The sequence below is a fragment of the Rhamphochromis sp. 'chilingali' genome (assembly GCF_963969265.1).
Source record: "Rhamphochromis sp. 'chilingali' genome assembly, chromosome: 5".
NCBI lineage: Eukaryota > Metazoa > Chordata > Actinopteri > Cichliformes > Cichlidae > Rhamphochromis > Rhamphochromis sp. 'chilingali'.
Window position 1 is genome coordinate 27,531,438 of NC_137932.1, and position 17,976 is coordinate 27,549,413.

Genomic DNA, 17,976 nt, shown 5'->3' on the forward strand with positions numbered 1-17,976 from the left:
TCCCTGAGACGGTTTCTGACAGTTTGTGCAGAAATTGTTTGGTTGTGCAAACCAATTGTTCCAGCAGCTGTCTGGGTGGCTGGTCTCAGACGATCTTGGAGGTGAACCTGCTGGATGTGGAGGTCCTGGGCTGGTGTGGTTACACGAGGTCTGCGGTTGTGAGGCCGGTTGGATGTGCTGCCATATTCTCTGAAACGCCTGTGGAGACGGCTTATGGTTGAGAAATGAACATTCAATGCACGGGCGACAGATCTGGTTGACATTCCTGCTGTCAGCATGCCAATTGCACGCTCCCTCATTGCTTGTGGCATCTGTGGCATTTTGCTGTGAGACAAAACTGCACATTCCAGGGTGGCCTTTTGTTGTGGGCAGTCTGAGGTACACCTGTGCACTACTCATGATGTCAGATCAGCATCCTGATGTGGCACACCTGTGAGGTGGGATGGATTATCTCAATATAGCAGATGTGCCCACTACCACACATTTGGACTGATTTGTGACCACTGTTTGGGAGGGATGGTTATATTGTGTATCTGGAATGAATTTTAGGTCTCTACGTCCATCCCATGGGGAATGGGAGCAGTAACAAAGGTGTTGCGTTTATATTTTTGTTCAGTGTAGGTGATAGGCAGAGGGTAGGTGAATTACAGAGAGCTGAGGGAATCCAAGGTAATCCTGTCAGTTCTTAAATAAAGGAAACACCACGGCAAATATTCTAATCAATTCTAATGTTTGTTTGTTTTTTAATTATTAATTTAGGAACTCGTGCTGCAAAGTGCCAAAAAAACCTGAAGTCTAATCTGAAAAAGAAGTTCAAGTGTGTGTTTGAGGGGATTGCTAAAGCTGGAAGCTCAACCCTTCTGAATCAGATCTACACAGAGCTCTACATCACAGAGGGAGGGACTGCAGGGGTCAATGATGAACATGAGATCAGACAGATTGAAACCGTATCCAGGAAATTGAACAGACCAGAAACTGCAATCAGACAAGAAGACATCTTTAAAGCCTCACCTGTTAAAGACAAGCCAATCAGAACAGTGCTGACAAAGGGAGTGGCTGGCATTGGGAAAACAGTCCTAACACAGAAGTTCACTCTGGACTGGGCTGAAGACAAAGCCAACCAGGACATCCAGTTCATGTTTCCATTCACTTTCAGAGAGCTGAATGTGCTGAAAGAGAAAAAGTTCAGCTTGGTGGAACTTGTTCATTACTTCTTTACTGAAACCAAAGAAGCAGGAATCTGGAGCTTTGAAGACTTCCAGGTTGTGTTCATCTTTGATGGTCTGGATGAGTGTCGACTTCCTCTGGACTTCCACAAAACTAAAATCATCACTGACCCTAGAAAGTCCACCTCAGTGGATGTGCTACTGACAAATCTCATCAGGGGAAAGCTGCTTCCTTCTGCTCGCCTCTGGATAACCACAAGACCTGCAGCAGCCAATCAGATTCTTTCCCAGTGTGTTCACAGGGTGACAGAGGTAAGAGGGTTCACTGACCCACAGAAGGAGGAGTACTTCAGAAAGAGATTCAAAGAAAAGGAGCAGACCAACAGGATTATCTCCCACATCAAGAAATCACGAAGCCTCCACATCATGTGCCACATCCCAGTCTTCTGCTGGATCACTGCTACAGTTCTGGAAGATGTGCTGAAAACTAGAGAGGGGGGACAGCTGCCCAAGACCCTGACTGAGATGTACATTCACTTCCTGGTGGTTCAGGCCAAAATGAAGAAGGTCAAGTATGATGAGGGAACTGAAACCGATCAGCACTGGAGTCCAGAGAGCAGGAAGATGATCGAGTGTCTGGGAAAACTGGCTTTTGATCAGCTGCAGAAAGGAAACCTGATCTTCTATGAATCAGACCTGACAGATTTTGAAGTAATTATCAAGGATGCCTCAGTGTACTCAGGAGTGTTCACACAGATCTTTAAAGAGGAGAGAGGACTGTACCAGAACAAGGTGTTCTGCTTCATCCATCTGAGTATTCAGGAGTTTATGGCTGCTCTTCATGTCCATCTGACCTTCATCAACTCTGAAGTCAACCTGCTGGAGAAACGGCAAAAAAAAGATCAGTATTCTTTAAAACATCTCCACCAGAGTGCCGTGGACAAGGCCTTAGAGAGTTCAAATGGTCATCTGGACTTGTTCCTCCGCTTCCTCCTTGGGCTTTCACTGCAGTCTAATCAGACTCTCCTAAAAGGTCTACTGACACAGACAGGAAGTAGTTCAAATACTGATGTGGAAACAGTCCAGTACATCAAGAAGAAGATCAGTGATAATCAGTCTGCAGAGAAAAGCATCAATCTGTTTCACTGTCTGAATGAACTGAATGATCGTTCTCTAGTGGAGGAGATCCAACAGTCTCTGACTTCGGGAAGTCTCTCTACAGATAAACTGTCTCCTGCTCAGTGGTCAGCTCTGGTCTTCATCTTATTGTCATCAAAGGAAGATCTTGATTCATTTGAACTGAAGAAATACTCTGCTTCTGAGGATGCTCTTCTGAGGCTTCTGCCAGTGGTCAAAGCCTCCAAGAAAGCTCTGTAAGTCGATTTATGAACCATTATAAATGTTTTTACATTCTTGATTGTTATCTTCATTAATAATTCTTTCTCTCAGGCTGAGCTGTTGTAACTTGTCGTGGAGAAGCTGCAAAGCTCTTTCATCAGTTCTCAGCTCCGAGTCTTCTAGTTTGAGAGAGCTGGACCTGAGTAACAATGACCTGCAAGATTCTGGCGTGAAGCTGCTGTCTGGTGGACTAAAAAGTGTACACTGTAAACTTGAAACTCTAAGGTAGTATTTAGTATTTAGTATTTATTTATTTATTGTCATTGTCAAGAACAATGAAATTGCGTTTGGGGCTTCCATACAACCCAAAAAAAAAAAAAAGAAGAAAATAATAAATACCCCTTAAAACCCAAGTGTACATATTTAACCCAGTGTGACTCCAATGCAATAAGACAATCCTTAGCAATAATGTTCGTAGAAATTCAGACAAAGACCTGAGAAACATGACAAAATACAACAATGCAACCCATTCAATATTATTGTACTGTGAGATATGATATCAGATATGATAGTTATCTATTTAAGAAAGAGGGGGGGGGGGGGCAGGAGGGGGAAGAGAATAAAGATATGATGCACCAATGCAGACCAGTTCATTGCTATTAAGAAGTTGGATATGGTTATTGTCCGTGAGAGGGGGGCAGAGAGTTCAGGAGCCTCACAGCCTGTGGATACAGGCTGTTGGCCAGTCTGGATGTTCTGGCCTGTATAGACCTGTACCTTCTCCCTGAGGGCAGCAGATGGAAAAGGTGGCGCGCAGGGTGATGTTGGTCCCGCAGGATACTGTGCACCCTCCTCAGACAGCGAGTGGGGAAGATATTACTGATCTCTGGCAGACTTGTTCCAATAATTCTGCCAGCTTCTTTCACCACCCGCTGGAGTGCTTGCTGATCGGCCTTGGTGCAGCTGGGGAACCACACTAGAAATCCATACGTCAGAACGCTGCTGATGGCACAGTTGTAGAAGTTCAACATCAGAGATCTGGGAATGTGTGCGCTCCGCAGTCTCCTCAGGTAGTAGAGGCGCTGTTGGGCCTTCCGTACAACTGAGGTGATATGGTTACCCCAGGACAGGTCCTCGGTCACAGTTACCCCCAAGAATTTAAAACTGCTCACCCTCTCCACCGCCTCACTGCCAATGAAGAGAGGCAGATGGTTGTTATGACCCCTCTTCCAGAAATCTACAATGATCTCCTTGGTCTTTTTGGTGTTTAAGACCAAGTTATTGTCGTGGCACCATGACTCTAGTTGTTGCACCTCTGTCCTATAGTTTGTCTCATCATTGTTGGATATAAGTCCGAGCACTGTGGTGTCATCTGCAAACTTAACAATGAGATTGGACGCGCAGGAGGAAATACAGTCATGGGTGGAGAGAGTGTATAGCAGAGGGCTCAGAACACACCCCTGAGGGGCACCGGTGTTGACCACAAGGGTGGAAGAGGTGTTCTTACCCACTCTGACACTCTGTCTACGGTTAGTGAGGAAGTCCACAATCCAGTTGCACAGAGAGGAGTTAAGTCCCAGTTGGTGGAGTTTGGGACGGAGTTTGTATGGCCGGATGGTATTAAAAGCCGAGCTGTAGTCTACAAAGAGGAGCCGTGCATAGGTGTTCCTGTGTTCCAAGTGCTTCAGTAATGTGTGCAGCACTGTGGCGATCGCATCCTCGGTTGACCGGTTCTCCCTGTATGCAAACTGGTGCGAGTCCAGGGATGGTGGAAAAGCAGCTCTGATGTGTTTAATGACCAGTCTCTCCAGGCATTTGGCGGGAATGGGGGTGAGTGCCACAGGTCTGAAATCGTTCAGACATGTGACATTTGACTGTTTTGGGATGGGAACGATGGTTGCTGCTTTGAAACAGGATGGTACCAGTGAACAGGACAGCGAGGTGTTATGATTCAGTGTGTGTGTGTGTGTGTGTGTGTGTGTGTGTGTGTGTGTGTGTGTGTGTGTGTGTGTGTGTGTGTGTGTGTGTGTGTGTGTGTGTGTGTGTGAGAGAGAGAGAGAGAGAGGGAGAGAGAGAGAGAGAGATTTACGTGTTATTTTAAATTGCAGAATCAGAATCAGAATCAGAAAGGGGTTTATTGCCAAATGTTGAGCAGGTTTACAACATTAGGAAATTGCTGCGGTGCTTCAGTGCAAACATAGTGTCATAAATAGCACTTAAATAGACATGAAAAAATAAAAGTAGAATAAGAATTAAAGTGCTACGTAGAAAGATATGTGCATGAGATATACATGAGATATATACATGAGAATAAGAATTAAGAGTGCTACGTAGAAAGATATGCGTGCAGGTGGTGATCAGTGCCAAACATGGAATGATGCAGTGACACAGCGTAGGGTCATGTGTTAGTGGCGGGGACAGTCATATGGTTATTGTTCATGTGTCCAACAGCAGAGGGGAAGAAACTGTTCTTATGGCGAGAGGTTCTGGTGCGGATGGACCGGAGCCTCCTGCCTGAGGGGAGCAGGTCAAACAGACTGTGTCCAGGGTGAGAAGGGTCAGCTGAGATCCGAGTTGCACGCCGCAATGTCCTGGAGGTGTACAGGTCCTGCAGAGATGGGAGTCTGCAGCCAATCACCTTCTCAGCAGAGCGCACAACACGCTGCAGTCTCTGTTTGTCCCTGATAGTGGCTCCAGCGTACCACACGGTGATGGAGGAGGTGAGGATGGACTCGATGATTGCAGTGTAGAATTGCATCATCGTCCGTGTTGGCAGGTTGAATTTCTTCAGCTGCCTCAGGAAGTACATCCTCTGCTGGGCCTTCTTGATGACGGAGGTGATGGTGGGCTCCCACTTCAGGTCCTGGGTGATGGTGGTACCCAGGAAGCAGAATGAGTCCACAGAGGTGATGGGGGTGTCAGTCAGGATGATGGGGGGGAGTGGGGCTGTGTGCTTCCTGAAGTCCACAATAATCTCCACTGTCTTCTGGGCATTCAGCACCAGGTTGTTGTGGCTGCACCAGGACACCAGACGTTCAACCTCCCTCCTGTAGGCAGACTCATCCCCGTCCGAGATGAGCCCAATAACGGTGGTGTCATCTGCAAACTTGATTAGCTTGACAGACTGGTGGGTGGAGGTGCAGCAGTTGGTGTACAGGGAGAAGAGCAGAGGAGAAAGAACACAGCCCTGAGGGGAGCCGGTGCTGATGGTCCGGGAGTCCGAGACATTCTTTCTCAGCCTCACATGCTGCTTCCTGTCCGTCAGGAAGTCAGTGATCCACCGACAGATGGGATCAGGCACATTCATCTGGGAAAGCTTGCCTCGGAGATGGTCTGGAAGGATGGTGTTGAAGGCAGAGCTGAAGTCCACAAACAGGATCCTGGCGTAGGTTCCTGGGGAGTCCAGATGCTGCAGGATGAAGTGTAGGGCCATGTTGATGGCGTCGTCTACAGACCTGTTGGCTCTATATGCAAACTGCAGGGGGTCCAGGAGGGGGGCCGTGAGGGTCTTGAGATGGGAGAGAACTAGGCGCTCAAATGACTTCATGACCACAGATGTCAGAGCCACGGGTCTGTAGTCATTTAGTCCAGTGATCCTAGGTTTCTTGGGGACAGGGATTATGGTAGAGGACTTGAAGCAGGCAGGCACATGACATGCCTGCAGTGAGGAGTTGAAAATGCCAGAAAACACTGGGGCCAGCTTGTTTGCACAGTGTCTGAGGGTGGCAGGAGACACGCCGTCTGGGCCGGGAGCTTTCCGAGCATTCAGGTTCTTAAACTGCTTCCTCACATCTGCTTCATGAATATGAAGAGTTGTGGTGGGAGGAGGTGGTGTGAAATCCTCTTTTGTGTGGGGTGAGGAGGGGGGTGTTGTAGGTGAACAGTTTGAAGGTGGTGATGGCTCTATGGAGGGGGGAGAGGTGGGGGAATTTGTGTCCAAAGTGCCTCTATTGTTGGGGCCGTTGGAGGTGTGAAGGCTGCCCGATGGCTCGTCAAAACGGCAGTAAAAGTCGTTAAGGGTGTTGGCTAAGAGCAAGTCATCAGTGGAGTGGGGGGTTTTAGGCTTGTAGTTTGTGATATTCCTAAAACCTTTCCACACAGAGGCCGAATCATTCTCTGAGATCTGCTGCTGCATCTTCTCAGAGTGCTGATGTTTAGCAATGTCCACTTCTTTAGTGAACCTGTACTTGGCCTCTCTGTAGCAGTCCCTGTCTCCGCTTCTGAACGCCTTTCTCTTTTCCAGCCACAGCTTTTTGAGTTTAGGAGTAAACCAGGGTTTGTCATTGTTATAACTCACCCTGGTGCGTGATGGCACAATGCTGTCCTCACAGAAGTGGATATAGGAGGTGACAGTGTCCGTAAACTCGTCCAAGCTGTTAGAAGCAGCCTTCAATGTGTCCCAGTCTGTGGTCTCCAAACACGTGCGAAGCTCCTCCACAGCCTCGTTGCTCCACAGTTTTTTAGTCCTCACAACAGGTTTGGAGAGCTTCAGCCTCTGTCTGTACGCGGGGATTAGGTGGATCATGACGTGGTCAGAAAGTCCGAGTGAAGCGCGGGGCACCGCGCGATAGGCCCCGCTGATCGTGCTGTAGCAGTGGTCTAATGTCCTCTCCTCTCTGGTCGGGCATTTAATATACTGCTTATATTTCGGAAGCTCATGGCTCAGATTGGCTTTGTTAAAGTCCCCAAGAGCAAGTATTGCAGTATTATTATTTATGCATGCTCATCCTGGACTTTTTTCTTCTTTCAAAACTTTAGTCTCTCGGGTTGTCTGATCACAAAAGATGGAGGTGAATCTTTGGTCTTGGCTTTGAGGTCTAACCCCTCCCATCTGAGAAATCTTGATTTGAGCTACAATCATCCAGGAGACTCTCATGTGGAGGAGCTTTCTAAGGGAGTGAAGAATACTCAGTGGAGACTGGACAATCTAAGGTATGAACAAGAGTTCACATGGCGTTGGTTTATCTAACTTGGGTTTTTTTTTTAGCCTTTTTGCTTTTTCCTTTTTTCTGTTTATGGGAAAGATATAAAGTGATTCTATGTAAAGAAATGTGCAGACCCCAGAGGAGTCATGGAACAAGTCCTGACTGTTGTTTGTGCTTATATACCGAACAACAGTGTGGGTGCTAGAGGATGCCCTATCAGGGAACTCTATGGTCCTATTGGTGCACTGGTAATGTCTGAGGCCCTGGTCTGCAAAACCTTAAATTCTCACCTTTGACAGAGCTTTGAAAGCCTTCCGTAAGATAAACAGGGGATACTAAGTCCAAAAGGACGATGTCATAGAACTCCTTGGCTGAGGAGTCTGTATAAAGCTGTGGCCTCATGGTGGTTGGCATGTGTCATAATATTAATTTCAAAATCAGATGGTGGACACTAAAAGTGACCAGAGCCATCAAACTGAAAAAGTCCTTAGTTAGCCTGCTGGACTCCTGAGACAACTTACAGGTACTGCAGCCCAAGAAGACTGTATTCTTACAGTAGCTGTGCAAAAACTCACCTTTAGACTGAGATTCTTCTCAAGCATTTCTGGCAAACCTTCAGTCAACTTCTAGTTACTCGAAGTTACTAGTAACTTTGAGTAAGTAGAAGTTACCTAAAGCGGCAGTGCCCAGATTACTTACGTAGACAGCTACTTCGGTGCAACTGATATAAAGTGCGGTAAGCTGAAGGCAGCTTCAACCATCTGTTTGTTGAAAAATAGTAATGCGACCGCACTGCATTTTCTTGTTAGTAACGGTAACGGTCTTGTAACGATAAAAATAGTAATTAGTTAGATTTCTCATTACTGAAAAAAGTAACGCTGTTACTTATAATGCTGTTATTCTCATCATTGGTTGTTTCTGACTTCAGTTGAGGATATAGTCAGCCAGTGAATCCAATACCTTAGGCACCTCCTCAATTCTTCCAATATCCATCCTTAGAGAAAGCAGTGTCTAGGAATTAAAGGGGACAACTTAGGCATCACTAGGCTGAGTTCACTAATGGTCTTAAATAAGTCCTTGGTGGCAGGGAATTTTTGGTGGATGAGATTTCCCCTTAAGTTTCTTAAGGTTCTGGATGTGGTGGGGCTGTCATGGTTGACACGTCTCTGTAATGTTGTTTGTCTGGGGTAGATCATCGGGGTTGGCAGGGTCAGGTGATGGTTCCTGTCTTTAAGAAGGGGAACTGAAAGCAGTGTTCCAATTATAGAGGTATCCCACTACTCAGCCTCACTAAGAAGGTCTGTCCGAGAGTACTGGAGAGGAGACTCTGTTCTGCTCTGTTTTGAAGACACAGCAGGGCATGAAAGCAAAGGTATCAATTTACCGGCCAATCTGTGTTTGCATCCACCCCTATGGCTACCAGATCCAGGTCGCGACTGAAAGAATGAGACTGCAGATACTAACGGTGGACATGAGTTTCCTCCAAGGTGTGGCTGGGCTCTTCTTTAGCTTGTTAGCTTCTTTAGCTTTCAGTTCTGAATGGGACTGACAAACACACACAGGTTTTTAAGAATACACTTTTACCCTTTTTTAGCTTCATGAAAGCATGACCCATAGCAGTCTCATGACCCTGCAGCTTCACAAGTACTCTGTTTAATCTGCACTGGTCATTCCACTTTATTGTCATTGATATTTATATTTAAAAGTGCAATACTGTAATTTTCTGCTGCTCATTCCTGTGCAATATCCCATCTGCCCTCCCGTCATATTTCTTTTCAAGATTTTCTTATTTAATCACTAGTGTACATATATTTATATTTATAGATACATATATATTTAGTCATCTTTTCTCTTTTACCATGTGTCTCTAATATTTTGCTCCTTACTATTTTTCTATTTTCTTTATTATTTTATTTTATTTTATTTTCTCCTACTGTATCATGGTGCTGAGTGACTGCTGCTCGTCATACACATTTCATTGCAATGTTGACCCTGTGCTAACTTGCATATGACAAATAAAACTGAAACTGAAACTGCTGAGAAGAGAATATATTTAAAACTGGCTGTGTTTCAGCATGTTTCTATATCAATCAGGAATTGGTGCTTCATGTTGAATAGCAGTATGTACACATTATAGATAAAACTCATTATGTTTTTCTCCCTCCAGAGTGGACCATTGTGGAGAGCAGTGGCTAAAACCTGGACTACTGAAGTGTAAGTCTCAGAAATGATAACTAAATGTTTATGTCAAACCTTCAAAACTACAGCTTCACAGTGGCTACAGGCATCTTTTATATACAGTCCTGTATATATTCATTCAGAAAGTATCATCATTAAACTTTCTATGACTGAGCAACATATCAGCAAGTAAAGAAAGAATAAAGCATCAAATATGTCAGATTATCAACTGCAGCTCCATCTTTTTCTTACCAGATTCATGTGAACTCACAGTGGACACCAACACAGTGAACAGAAACCTCAGACTATCTGACAGCAACAGGAAGGTGACACGTGTGAAACAGGACCATCCATATCCTGATCATCCAGACAGATTTGACTGCTGGCCTCAGCTGCTGTGTAGAAATGGTCTGACTGGCCGCTGTTACTGGGAGTTGGAGTGGGAAGGAGAAGTTTATATAGCAGTGAGTTACAGAAGAATCCAAAGGAAAAAAAAGAGTGATGAGTGTTGGTTTGGAGGAAATGATCAGTCCTGGAGTCTGAGCTGCTCTGATGGTGGTTACTCTGTGTGGCACAATAACAGAGAAACATTCATCTCCTCCCACTCCTCTTCATCCTCGGTCTCTGACAGAGTAGCAGTGTATGTGGACTGTCCTGCTGGCACTCTGTCCTTCTACAGAGTCTCCTCTGACACTCTGATCCACCTCCACACCTTTAACATCACATTGACTGAATCTCTGTATGTTGGGTTTGGATTTGGGTTCTGGTCATCTGAATCTTTACTTTCTCTGTGTTCTTAGTGTACCTTTAATCTCATCACTGAGACAGGACACACACCACTTGTAGGTTTTTTACTGTCCATGTTTACAAGGGGACATCTTTTCAGAAATGTAACCAAGTGGATTTAGAGCCTAAAGCTGACCAGCGAGTGAAGTAAAAGTGGTGAAAAGTGAAACATGTTAGAAAGAGAAGATGGCCTTAACAGGGTGTGAACTTGTAAAGTAAAAACATGATGCATTTAAGGTTATCCTATTTGGTTTTTATTTAAGAAGAGAATTTGTTCCACTGTGCGATGGCCGAGTCTCTTTGTTTGCTTGGAGATAATTTCTCCTGCTTAGAGAAAATCCTCTCACATGAAACAGAAAAGGTTGCATTGCATAGAAACTGCAATGCAAGTTGGTGGGGATGCAGGTATATGATCTTCCTGGGTCCCACAAACTATCACCGAAAAAGAGTAAACAAAGTAAATTGCTGCACATTTTGTAGAATAACATTTTAAGATTATTTTAACAATGAAATTCTTTAATGATATGTATATTATGAAAAGCAGATGTTTTGTTAAGACATTTTAAGTTTTTCAAATTTCAGATAAAATAAATACACCCAAAACAAAGGCAAGCAACAAGAACAGAAAGCTGGCAAACCCACCTGATTGACCAAAATCAACTCAAATTACTCCCACATGACAAAACCTCCTCTCTTCCTCGCTGGCTCCATATCACTCATTAGAATGATCAGTGGTTTGCTATTTCTCACCATCAAAACACTCCACAAGTCCTGCGAATGACTAATCACTTTCCTATAAACCACTGACTCAGATACTGAAGCAGTTAAATGAAGCTTCAGACGTCATTGATCATGTGACTCTGGCCAAAAGAATCAAGTCTCGACACAGTGCTTCTGAAGCAGTGTGTTGGTTTCTTTTGACACACCTGCCAGAGTGTCGGCTTCAAGCGGGCCATCACTGCTGTGAACTGTAGCGCCCAGGCTGATAAACCAGAGATTAGGCAACAAAGGGACCTTTGTTTTGTTTTCTGGAGCAATTATGTGTTAATTACACCCACACAGGCTCAACCCATCTTCTGGAATGATGATTGCAGTCTTGAAGCTGATCATCGTGCACACCCACATGGATTCATCTTCTTTGATCCACTGAATCAAAGTGGAGGCTCTGCTCTTTATGATGAGTCACGGTATCTGACCTACTATAACTACTTTGGCTCTTTTCATTACCCACAAGGTCATTTAACTCAGGGTGAACATACTCAGAGCTCACAGAGCTAACTCTGATCAGAGGGGCGTACATCGATTTTGGTGATGTAGAAAATGCACTAATGTTTTTATTAGTGCTGTCAGCGTTAATCAACGCGCTAACGTGTTGACGCCGGTCAGCCCCATGAATGGGACGATCCGCGGTAACTTGTTAACAGAGATTTGCCACATTAATGCAGTTATGGCGTTAACGTCGTTAACAAGATTAATGCTGTTTTTATGCTTGATTACGCTAGTTTTTATGCTTGCCTCTAACACCACTAAGTCTGTTTTACACAGATGGATTCATTGGGAACTGAATAGATAAGAAAATTGATCATGGTCAATTTCCTGTGGGTATACAGTGACTAACCAATTTTAAATACATCAAGTTTATTATTTCAGAACTCTAATGTTGCTGTAATGTTAGAAATAAACAGCACCACCGATCTTGAGTACCGATTCCTCTGATCATGTATCTGGTCCTTTTTTTTTCATCCTGTCTGTCAGCTTTTGCATGGGAAAGGTGGAGAAAATATAATAAAATACAAATAGAAATGCACAATGTATTGACAACTGCTGCACCTGTAAGAAAAACAAAGAAACATACTCAGATTGTGTAAAACCTGCCTTCTGGACAAGGCCCAGAAGAATTCTAAGTTCCACTGTAAGCTTGTCTTACTGTCTGTTAATGTTCCACAAGAGCAGGTTCAAAGTTCAGTGGCATGTGGTTATTGTATGACCTTAAATAATAAAAACTGTGGAGAACTGAATGTGGAGATTAGATTGAATCTGCAGACCAGCAAGCTCCTGTTTAGCCTTGCTTTTAGTTGCTTTACATTAGAAGTGGTTGATTAAGATTAATTTCACACAGATTATTTCTTCCATCAAACAGTAACGCAAACTGCTTCCTGCCTCTTCACTGTCAGCAGGTATGTCCAAAAAGCTTCCAAGTCTTTGTAGGATTTTGTTGTATGTTGCTGCAGAAGTGTGTTCATGGGCATTTTTGTCTGTTCATGCATTTTCATTCATGTGACCATCTCAGGATGCTCTCTGTTAGAAAATCGTTATGCTAATGGAAGTTCAGGCTGGTCTGCAAGAACTGATATTCAGATGACTAAATTACCTTTTCACTGGTTTATGTTGGGCTATCACAACCCATCAGTCTATTTCATTTGTTTTAAAAAGCTTTCAGTTCAAACTGTCTTCTACAACACGTCCAAATGTCAACCCTTATGATTATTTTTGGAAAACGTTTTTTTCAGAGTGGGGACCTTCACATTACAACCACCTCTGTGATGGAGAGATATTTTGTTTCCAGCCATTAGTTTCATTAATTGGTCTTGAGTACTGGGGGGACTTATCAAAAGGGTTATTGGCAGTATTATGATCAACCTCACTCCAGATTTAAAAAAACATGAGACTTGTTACTTGGTTTTTTTTCTGTTTCTATCATTTACATAATCCTTAATAAGTCAAATTTGACCTTGACACAACAGGAAGCTTCAGTAACCAGATGGCATGTAGAAATTTGAAACAAACAAACAACACAACTTTTTACCTATAAATAAATGTCCTTTGATGTAATGACATTTACAGTTTTTACAACAAACAGAATGCTATCACACCAATCAGCAGCTGTAATTCATATCATACAAAATCAAAGTTCAAGGTTTTATTTTTCTGAGGTATAAAAATCACAAAAAGGTTCCTGATAACCTTATTGCTCAATGTGATTAAAACCCCACCGCCAAGATAAAACAACATGAAAGGAAATCAAATAAAACAGTTATTAGATGCACTAATTTTGATTTTACAAACACGATCAAACACGTGGTATTTTCTGTAAAGTGTTTCTTATCTTTGTTTGTTTTATGTTACGGTATCAAGATATACTGGTATTATGTTAACAAAGACCAGTTTACATTTTGAATATCAAAACGAATCCAAACTTTTTGTAATTGTTTGACAGCAGTCAGAACAAATGTGTCCTGTGATGTTGTGTGAAGGTTTGGGATCTGCTATGGATCAGTGCGGGGAACATGAGAGTCGAACCAAACTGCAGAGGTGAGATGACCAACCGCCCATGACACATCATCTTATCTCTAGTTAAGCACTCAAGTTAAATTATTATATATAATAGGAAGATCAAACACCACAAACGGGACTCGCCTGTACCCAGTTGTGTCTCCATGGAGAGCGATTGGTCCAAGGGCGAACATGTTAACTTCAAAGATGGACATCACCCTGCTGATCCAAGGTAAGAAGTCAAAGGAACTAAAACAGATTTGTTAGACAAAATGATTTCTTAACAATGTTGAAAGAAATATTGATTATTATTTATTTAATTATCTTAATATTTAGAAAAAAGTTTAGAAGAGCAAAAATTCAAAAGCGTTCAGAGTTTTCTTCATGTGATCACTGTTTCAGGTTATTAATGAGTTCTTATTCAGGATAAACGAGTCCTTGTGTTTGCAGGAGGAGCCTGCAGCAGAGACCACACTCGCCTGTATCCAGCAGCGTGTCCATGCAGAGTGAGTGGTCCAAGGGTCCACATGTCGACTTTAAACATGAACAGAGGTCTGACCTTGGGTAAGGACTGCAAACTGAAGGTGCAGCTTTTTACAGTTTCAGAGGGGCAGAAAATGGATGGATGGATGGCTGTTTTAGCACTGCATTTAGCAATACCATTTTCATCCACTTTATTTAACACGGTTTAAATTCTTTATAGCACGCTCCAACCATTTCATGGCTTTATGTTTTTTTAGCAGGAGGATTTACTTACTCATTCTAACTGTCATGTACTAAGACAAGTCACATAGGATGGTGTCTAACATAAATGCGTTCCTATATTTAAAGGAAGATCCTACAGCAGAGACCACACTCTTCTGTATTCAGCAGTGTGTCCATGAAGAGCGATCGGTCCAAGGGTCCACATGTCGACTTTAAACATGAACAGAGCCCTGATGATGCAAGGTAAGAGCGCAACAGGGTCGATTCAGGACTTATCTGAAACAGACATTACACATATTTTAGAATCAGGTTTTTATCAACATATAGATCAGGATGAATGTATTGATCAGTAAGAAGACTGAATAGGTTATGTTTTATTATTGCATTTGCAAATGCCAACTTGTTCCCACCACTTATAACATGTCCAGTCCCATTCGATTCTTTATACTTGCTGCAACTATCACAGCACTTTGTGTCTTTTGCCACTGGGTTCACCCAGTGTGCTTGCTAACTGAAATCTCTCCCCCTGTGATTGTAGGAAGGTCAGACAACAGCAGCGCTCTCCTGTATCTAGCAGTGTGTCCATGCAGAGCGAGCGGTCCAAGGGTCCACATGTTGACTTTAAACATGAACAGAAGTCTGACCAAGGGTAAGGACTCAAAGGTGCATGAGTTATCTGATACAGAGTACTGCACATATTTTAACTATCAATTTTATATCCTAATAAATCTATCAGACCATAAAGCGCCCCGGATTATAAGACGCACTGTCGATGAACAGGTCTGTTTTCATACATAATGCACACTGGATTATAAGACGCAATAAGGGAAACAAAACAGTCCAGTCAGAGTTGAGTAAGCCAGACTTTACTCAACTCATTCTTCTTGCTTTCTCCACTTCTGTACCCTTGATTCATTAATGTTGAATTCTCTCGCAGCTGCTCTATTCCCATGTTGTTGCAGTATATTAATGACTAACCTTGTATTGTGGATGGATTCTCTTAGTTGTTCTCCTCACTGAAGTTTGGTCCGTTTACACCGTCCTACGATGCGTTTGCATTTGCCCCTAACCATCGGGAATGCTCGCGTTAACTTTTATTGAGTAGAAAAAAGTTAGCATTCTTCCTTCAGCTTCACTGTTTAAGTTATGCTAACATAGCTGTGTCGCTAGCAATCACGTAGCACATCATTATATACTATACCGGCTAGTCCAACTTCAGTAACCCTACAAAAGTCACTGCTGTTTAGTTTTCTGTCTTCATTTCTGTCTGAAGTGATAGGAGAGCTGTGTGTTTAATTTTTTTTCAGAAATCTGTCAGTCAGAACATGCTATATCATGTTTAGGTGGAAACTAGCAAGCTAAGTTCCTGTTAACTTCTAACTCCGTTAAATTTAATAAATTCTGTTTTCATGGATGTCTGGATGTTAAACTTTATTGTTACACCTTTTAAAGCAGCAAATTTTGTTAAAGATGAAAGAATTTAGAGAGTTAGTTTTTAACTCTCAGTGATGGCGCAGTGTGCTTTTGACTTTGGAACCTGAAGCAGAGTTTGGACACAGATTACTGCGCAAGGCTCCTGACTACAGTAGCCGTAATGCTCCGATAATCGGAGCATCGACAAGCGGTGTGGCTTCGTAGCTTACCAAAGTTTCAAGGTCAGAAAGCACAACCAGAATTCATACATAAGGGGCACCAGATTATAAGGCACACTATTGATTTTTGAGAAAATTAAAGGATTTTAAGTGCGCCTTATAGTCCAAAAAATATGGAACAATACGGTATATTAAGTTTTAGCATTGCATTTTAAACATGCTGGTCTAATCAAGGATTTTAACATGGCTTATTATTTTTATTCATTTATGATTATCTCTAGCATGGTGCTTTGTATTATTCGTATTTTATCACTGTGGTTCACACCATGTGCTGGGTAACTGAAATATCCTCCTGTGATTGTAGGAAGATCAGACAATGGCAGCAGCACTCTTCTGTATCCAGCAGTGTGTCCATGCAGAGTGAGCGGTCCAAGGGTCCACATGTTGACTTTAAACATGAACAGAGGCCTGATGATCTGGGGTAGGAGCTGAAAGTGTGCAGATGTATCTGAGAAAGTACCTTAATTTTTTTTAAGATTGGTGCAGCCATTACAGCAGGAGGATTAATATACTTGTACTAACTAATACTAATCTAGTTCATAAAGCATGTTATCTAACTGAAATATCTTTCTGTTTGTATCAGCATTATTTTTCTATTAGTCTAAAATCGAACGCATCGCTAATAAAGAGCTATGATGTAGATTTTTATTCTCACAGCTCTTTAGCAAAAGTAAAACTGCTCTCAACAAAATACAGCCGGCTTTATGTGGGATACTTTTCACTATCTATCAGACAAACAGTGAGGGGGTGGAAGGTTGGAGGAGTTATTTACGTTTTTACTGGACTGCACAGTCCTGTAAAAGCTTTATTTTGAACCTGTTATCCTTAAGCAACTCACATGATAACTAAAATAAACATAAATATTTTATGTGTCTCTCTAGAGTTCAGCATGCCCAGCAGAATCAAAAAGACCTCGACTCCATCTTCACTGTGTGTAAATGTTCACCCACTGCACTTATCGTCATCAGTGATAGGTATTCTGGTTGGAACAACCTTCAGGCTACATGCATTAATATTTCTGTTCCAGAAACTCGAGAAGAGCATCATCAGTTTTGTGAAGGATGAGCTGAAAAAATTTCAGAGGATTCTGAGCCCAGATGACTCAGTCGGATTGGAGAGTGAGAGAGAGGATGTTGAAGATGTGGAGGAGAGGAGGAGCAGCAGAGAATCATTTCTGAAAATCACACTTTACTTCTTGAGAAGAATGAAAGAGAAGGAGCTGGCCGACCATCTCCAGAGCAGTACGAGTATTTCAGTAATGTCGATGTGATGTCACTTACCTACTGCCTCGTACAGGGCATAGGCTTTGAACCTGTGGTGGTGACAATTCTGACATTTATCTTGGTGGTAAAGTTATCTCATGATCCTCATCTGCTGGGAAGGTCACTTGTTTCTGCTGTTATGTCAGCATCTGTTATAACATGTCCGTCAATAATGTCGCTAAGGCAAGGAAAGCGCTCATTCTCCTTGAAATGTTTAACCATCCAACCTGGAGAGCAGCACTACCCTTTTCTTCTGTGGATGCCTTAGGAAGCCTTAGTTTCCCAAAATGGTAAATGATCTTTTCTGTTGCCAGTGGAAGAGCAAGGAAGGTGATTCTTGGTGACTCCATGGGTCCTGGGAGTCAACTGGGTGCCTTACAGGTCCAATATTCTACTACTTACCTCACTATATACATATTTTTCAAGTTTCTGCCCCAAAGTGACAGAGTGACAGCGCAAAGTCGCCAATACACGATCGACACTCTGGTTTTTTAGATGCCTCTTTTTGTATTAACTTCACTTTCAAATCCAGCCACATTCTCAGCACAGTATTGGTATTTAAGATGGGTGATGGTATGTTTTGTCAGGCATTTTTGCTGTAATAAACGCCTTCTCTAACACCTCCAGCTCGACTGTGTTAGTGATTTTTAGTTACAGGCCTTAAAGTCATTATGTCAGTCTCACCCCGTTG

General features: G+C 42.8%; 1 protein-coding gene across 1 annotated transcript in view; it reads left to right on the forward strand.

Annotated features, from left to right (window-relative positions):
• The window catches only part of LOC308397592 (uncharacterized protein), a 37,021-nt gene that overhangs the window by 13,665 nt on the left and 5,380 nt on the right, over positions 1-17,976 (forward strand). Inside the window, exons 7-19 of the mRNA XM_080883565.1 lie at positions 760-2,539; positions 2,616-2,789; positions 7,263-7,436; positions 9,597-9,643; positions 9,863-10,399; positions 13,648-13,705; positions 13,779-13,898; positions 14,117-14,230; positions 14,498-14,614; positions 14,910-15,020; positions 16,328-16,444; positions 16,905-16,953; positions 17,051-17,264. Coding sequence (XP_080739691.1) covers positions 760-2,539; positions 2,616-2,789; positions 7,263-7,436; positions 9,597-9,643; positions 9,863-10,399; positions 13,648-13,705; positions 13,779-13,898; positions 14,117-14,230; positions 14,498-14,614; positions 14,910-15,020; positions 16,328-16,444; positions 16,905-16,953; positions 17,051-17,264 — 3,612 coding nt within the window. The remainder of the gene's footprint in view (positions 1-759; positions 2,540-2,615; positions 2,790-7,262; positions 7,437-9,596; positions 9,644-9,862; positions 10,400-13,647; positions 13,706-13,778; positions 13,899-14,116; positions 14,231-14,497; positions 14,615-14,909; positions 15,021-16,327; positions 16,445-16,904; positions 16,954-17,050; positions 17,265-17,976) is intronic.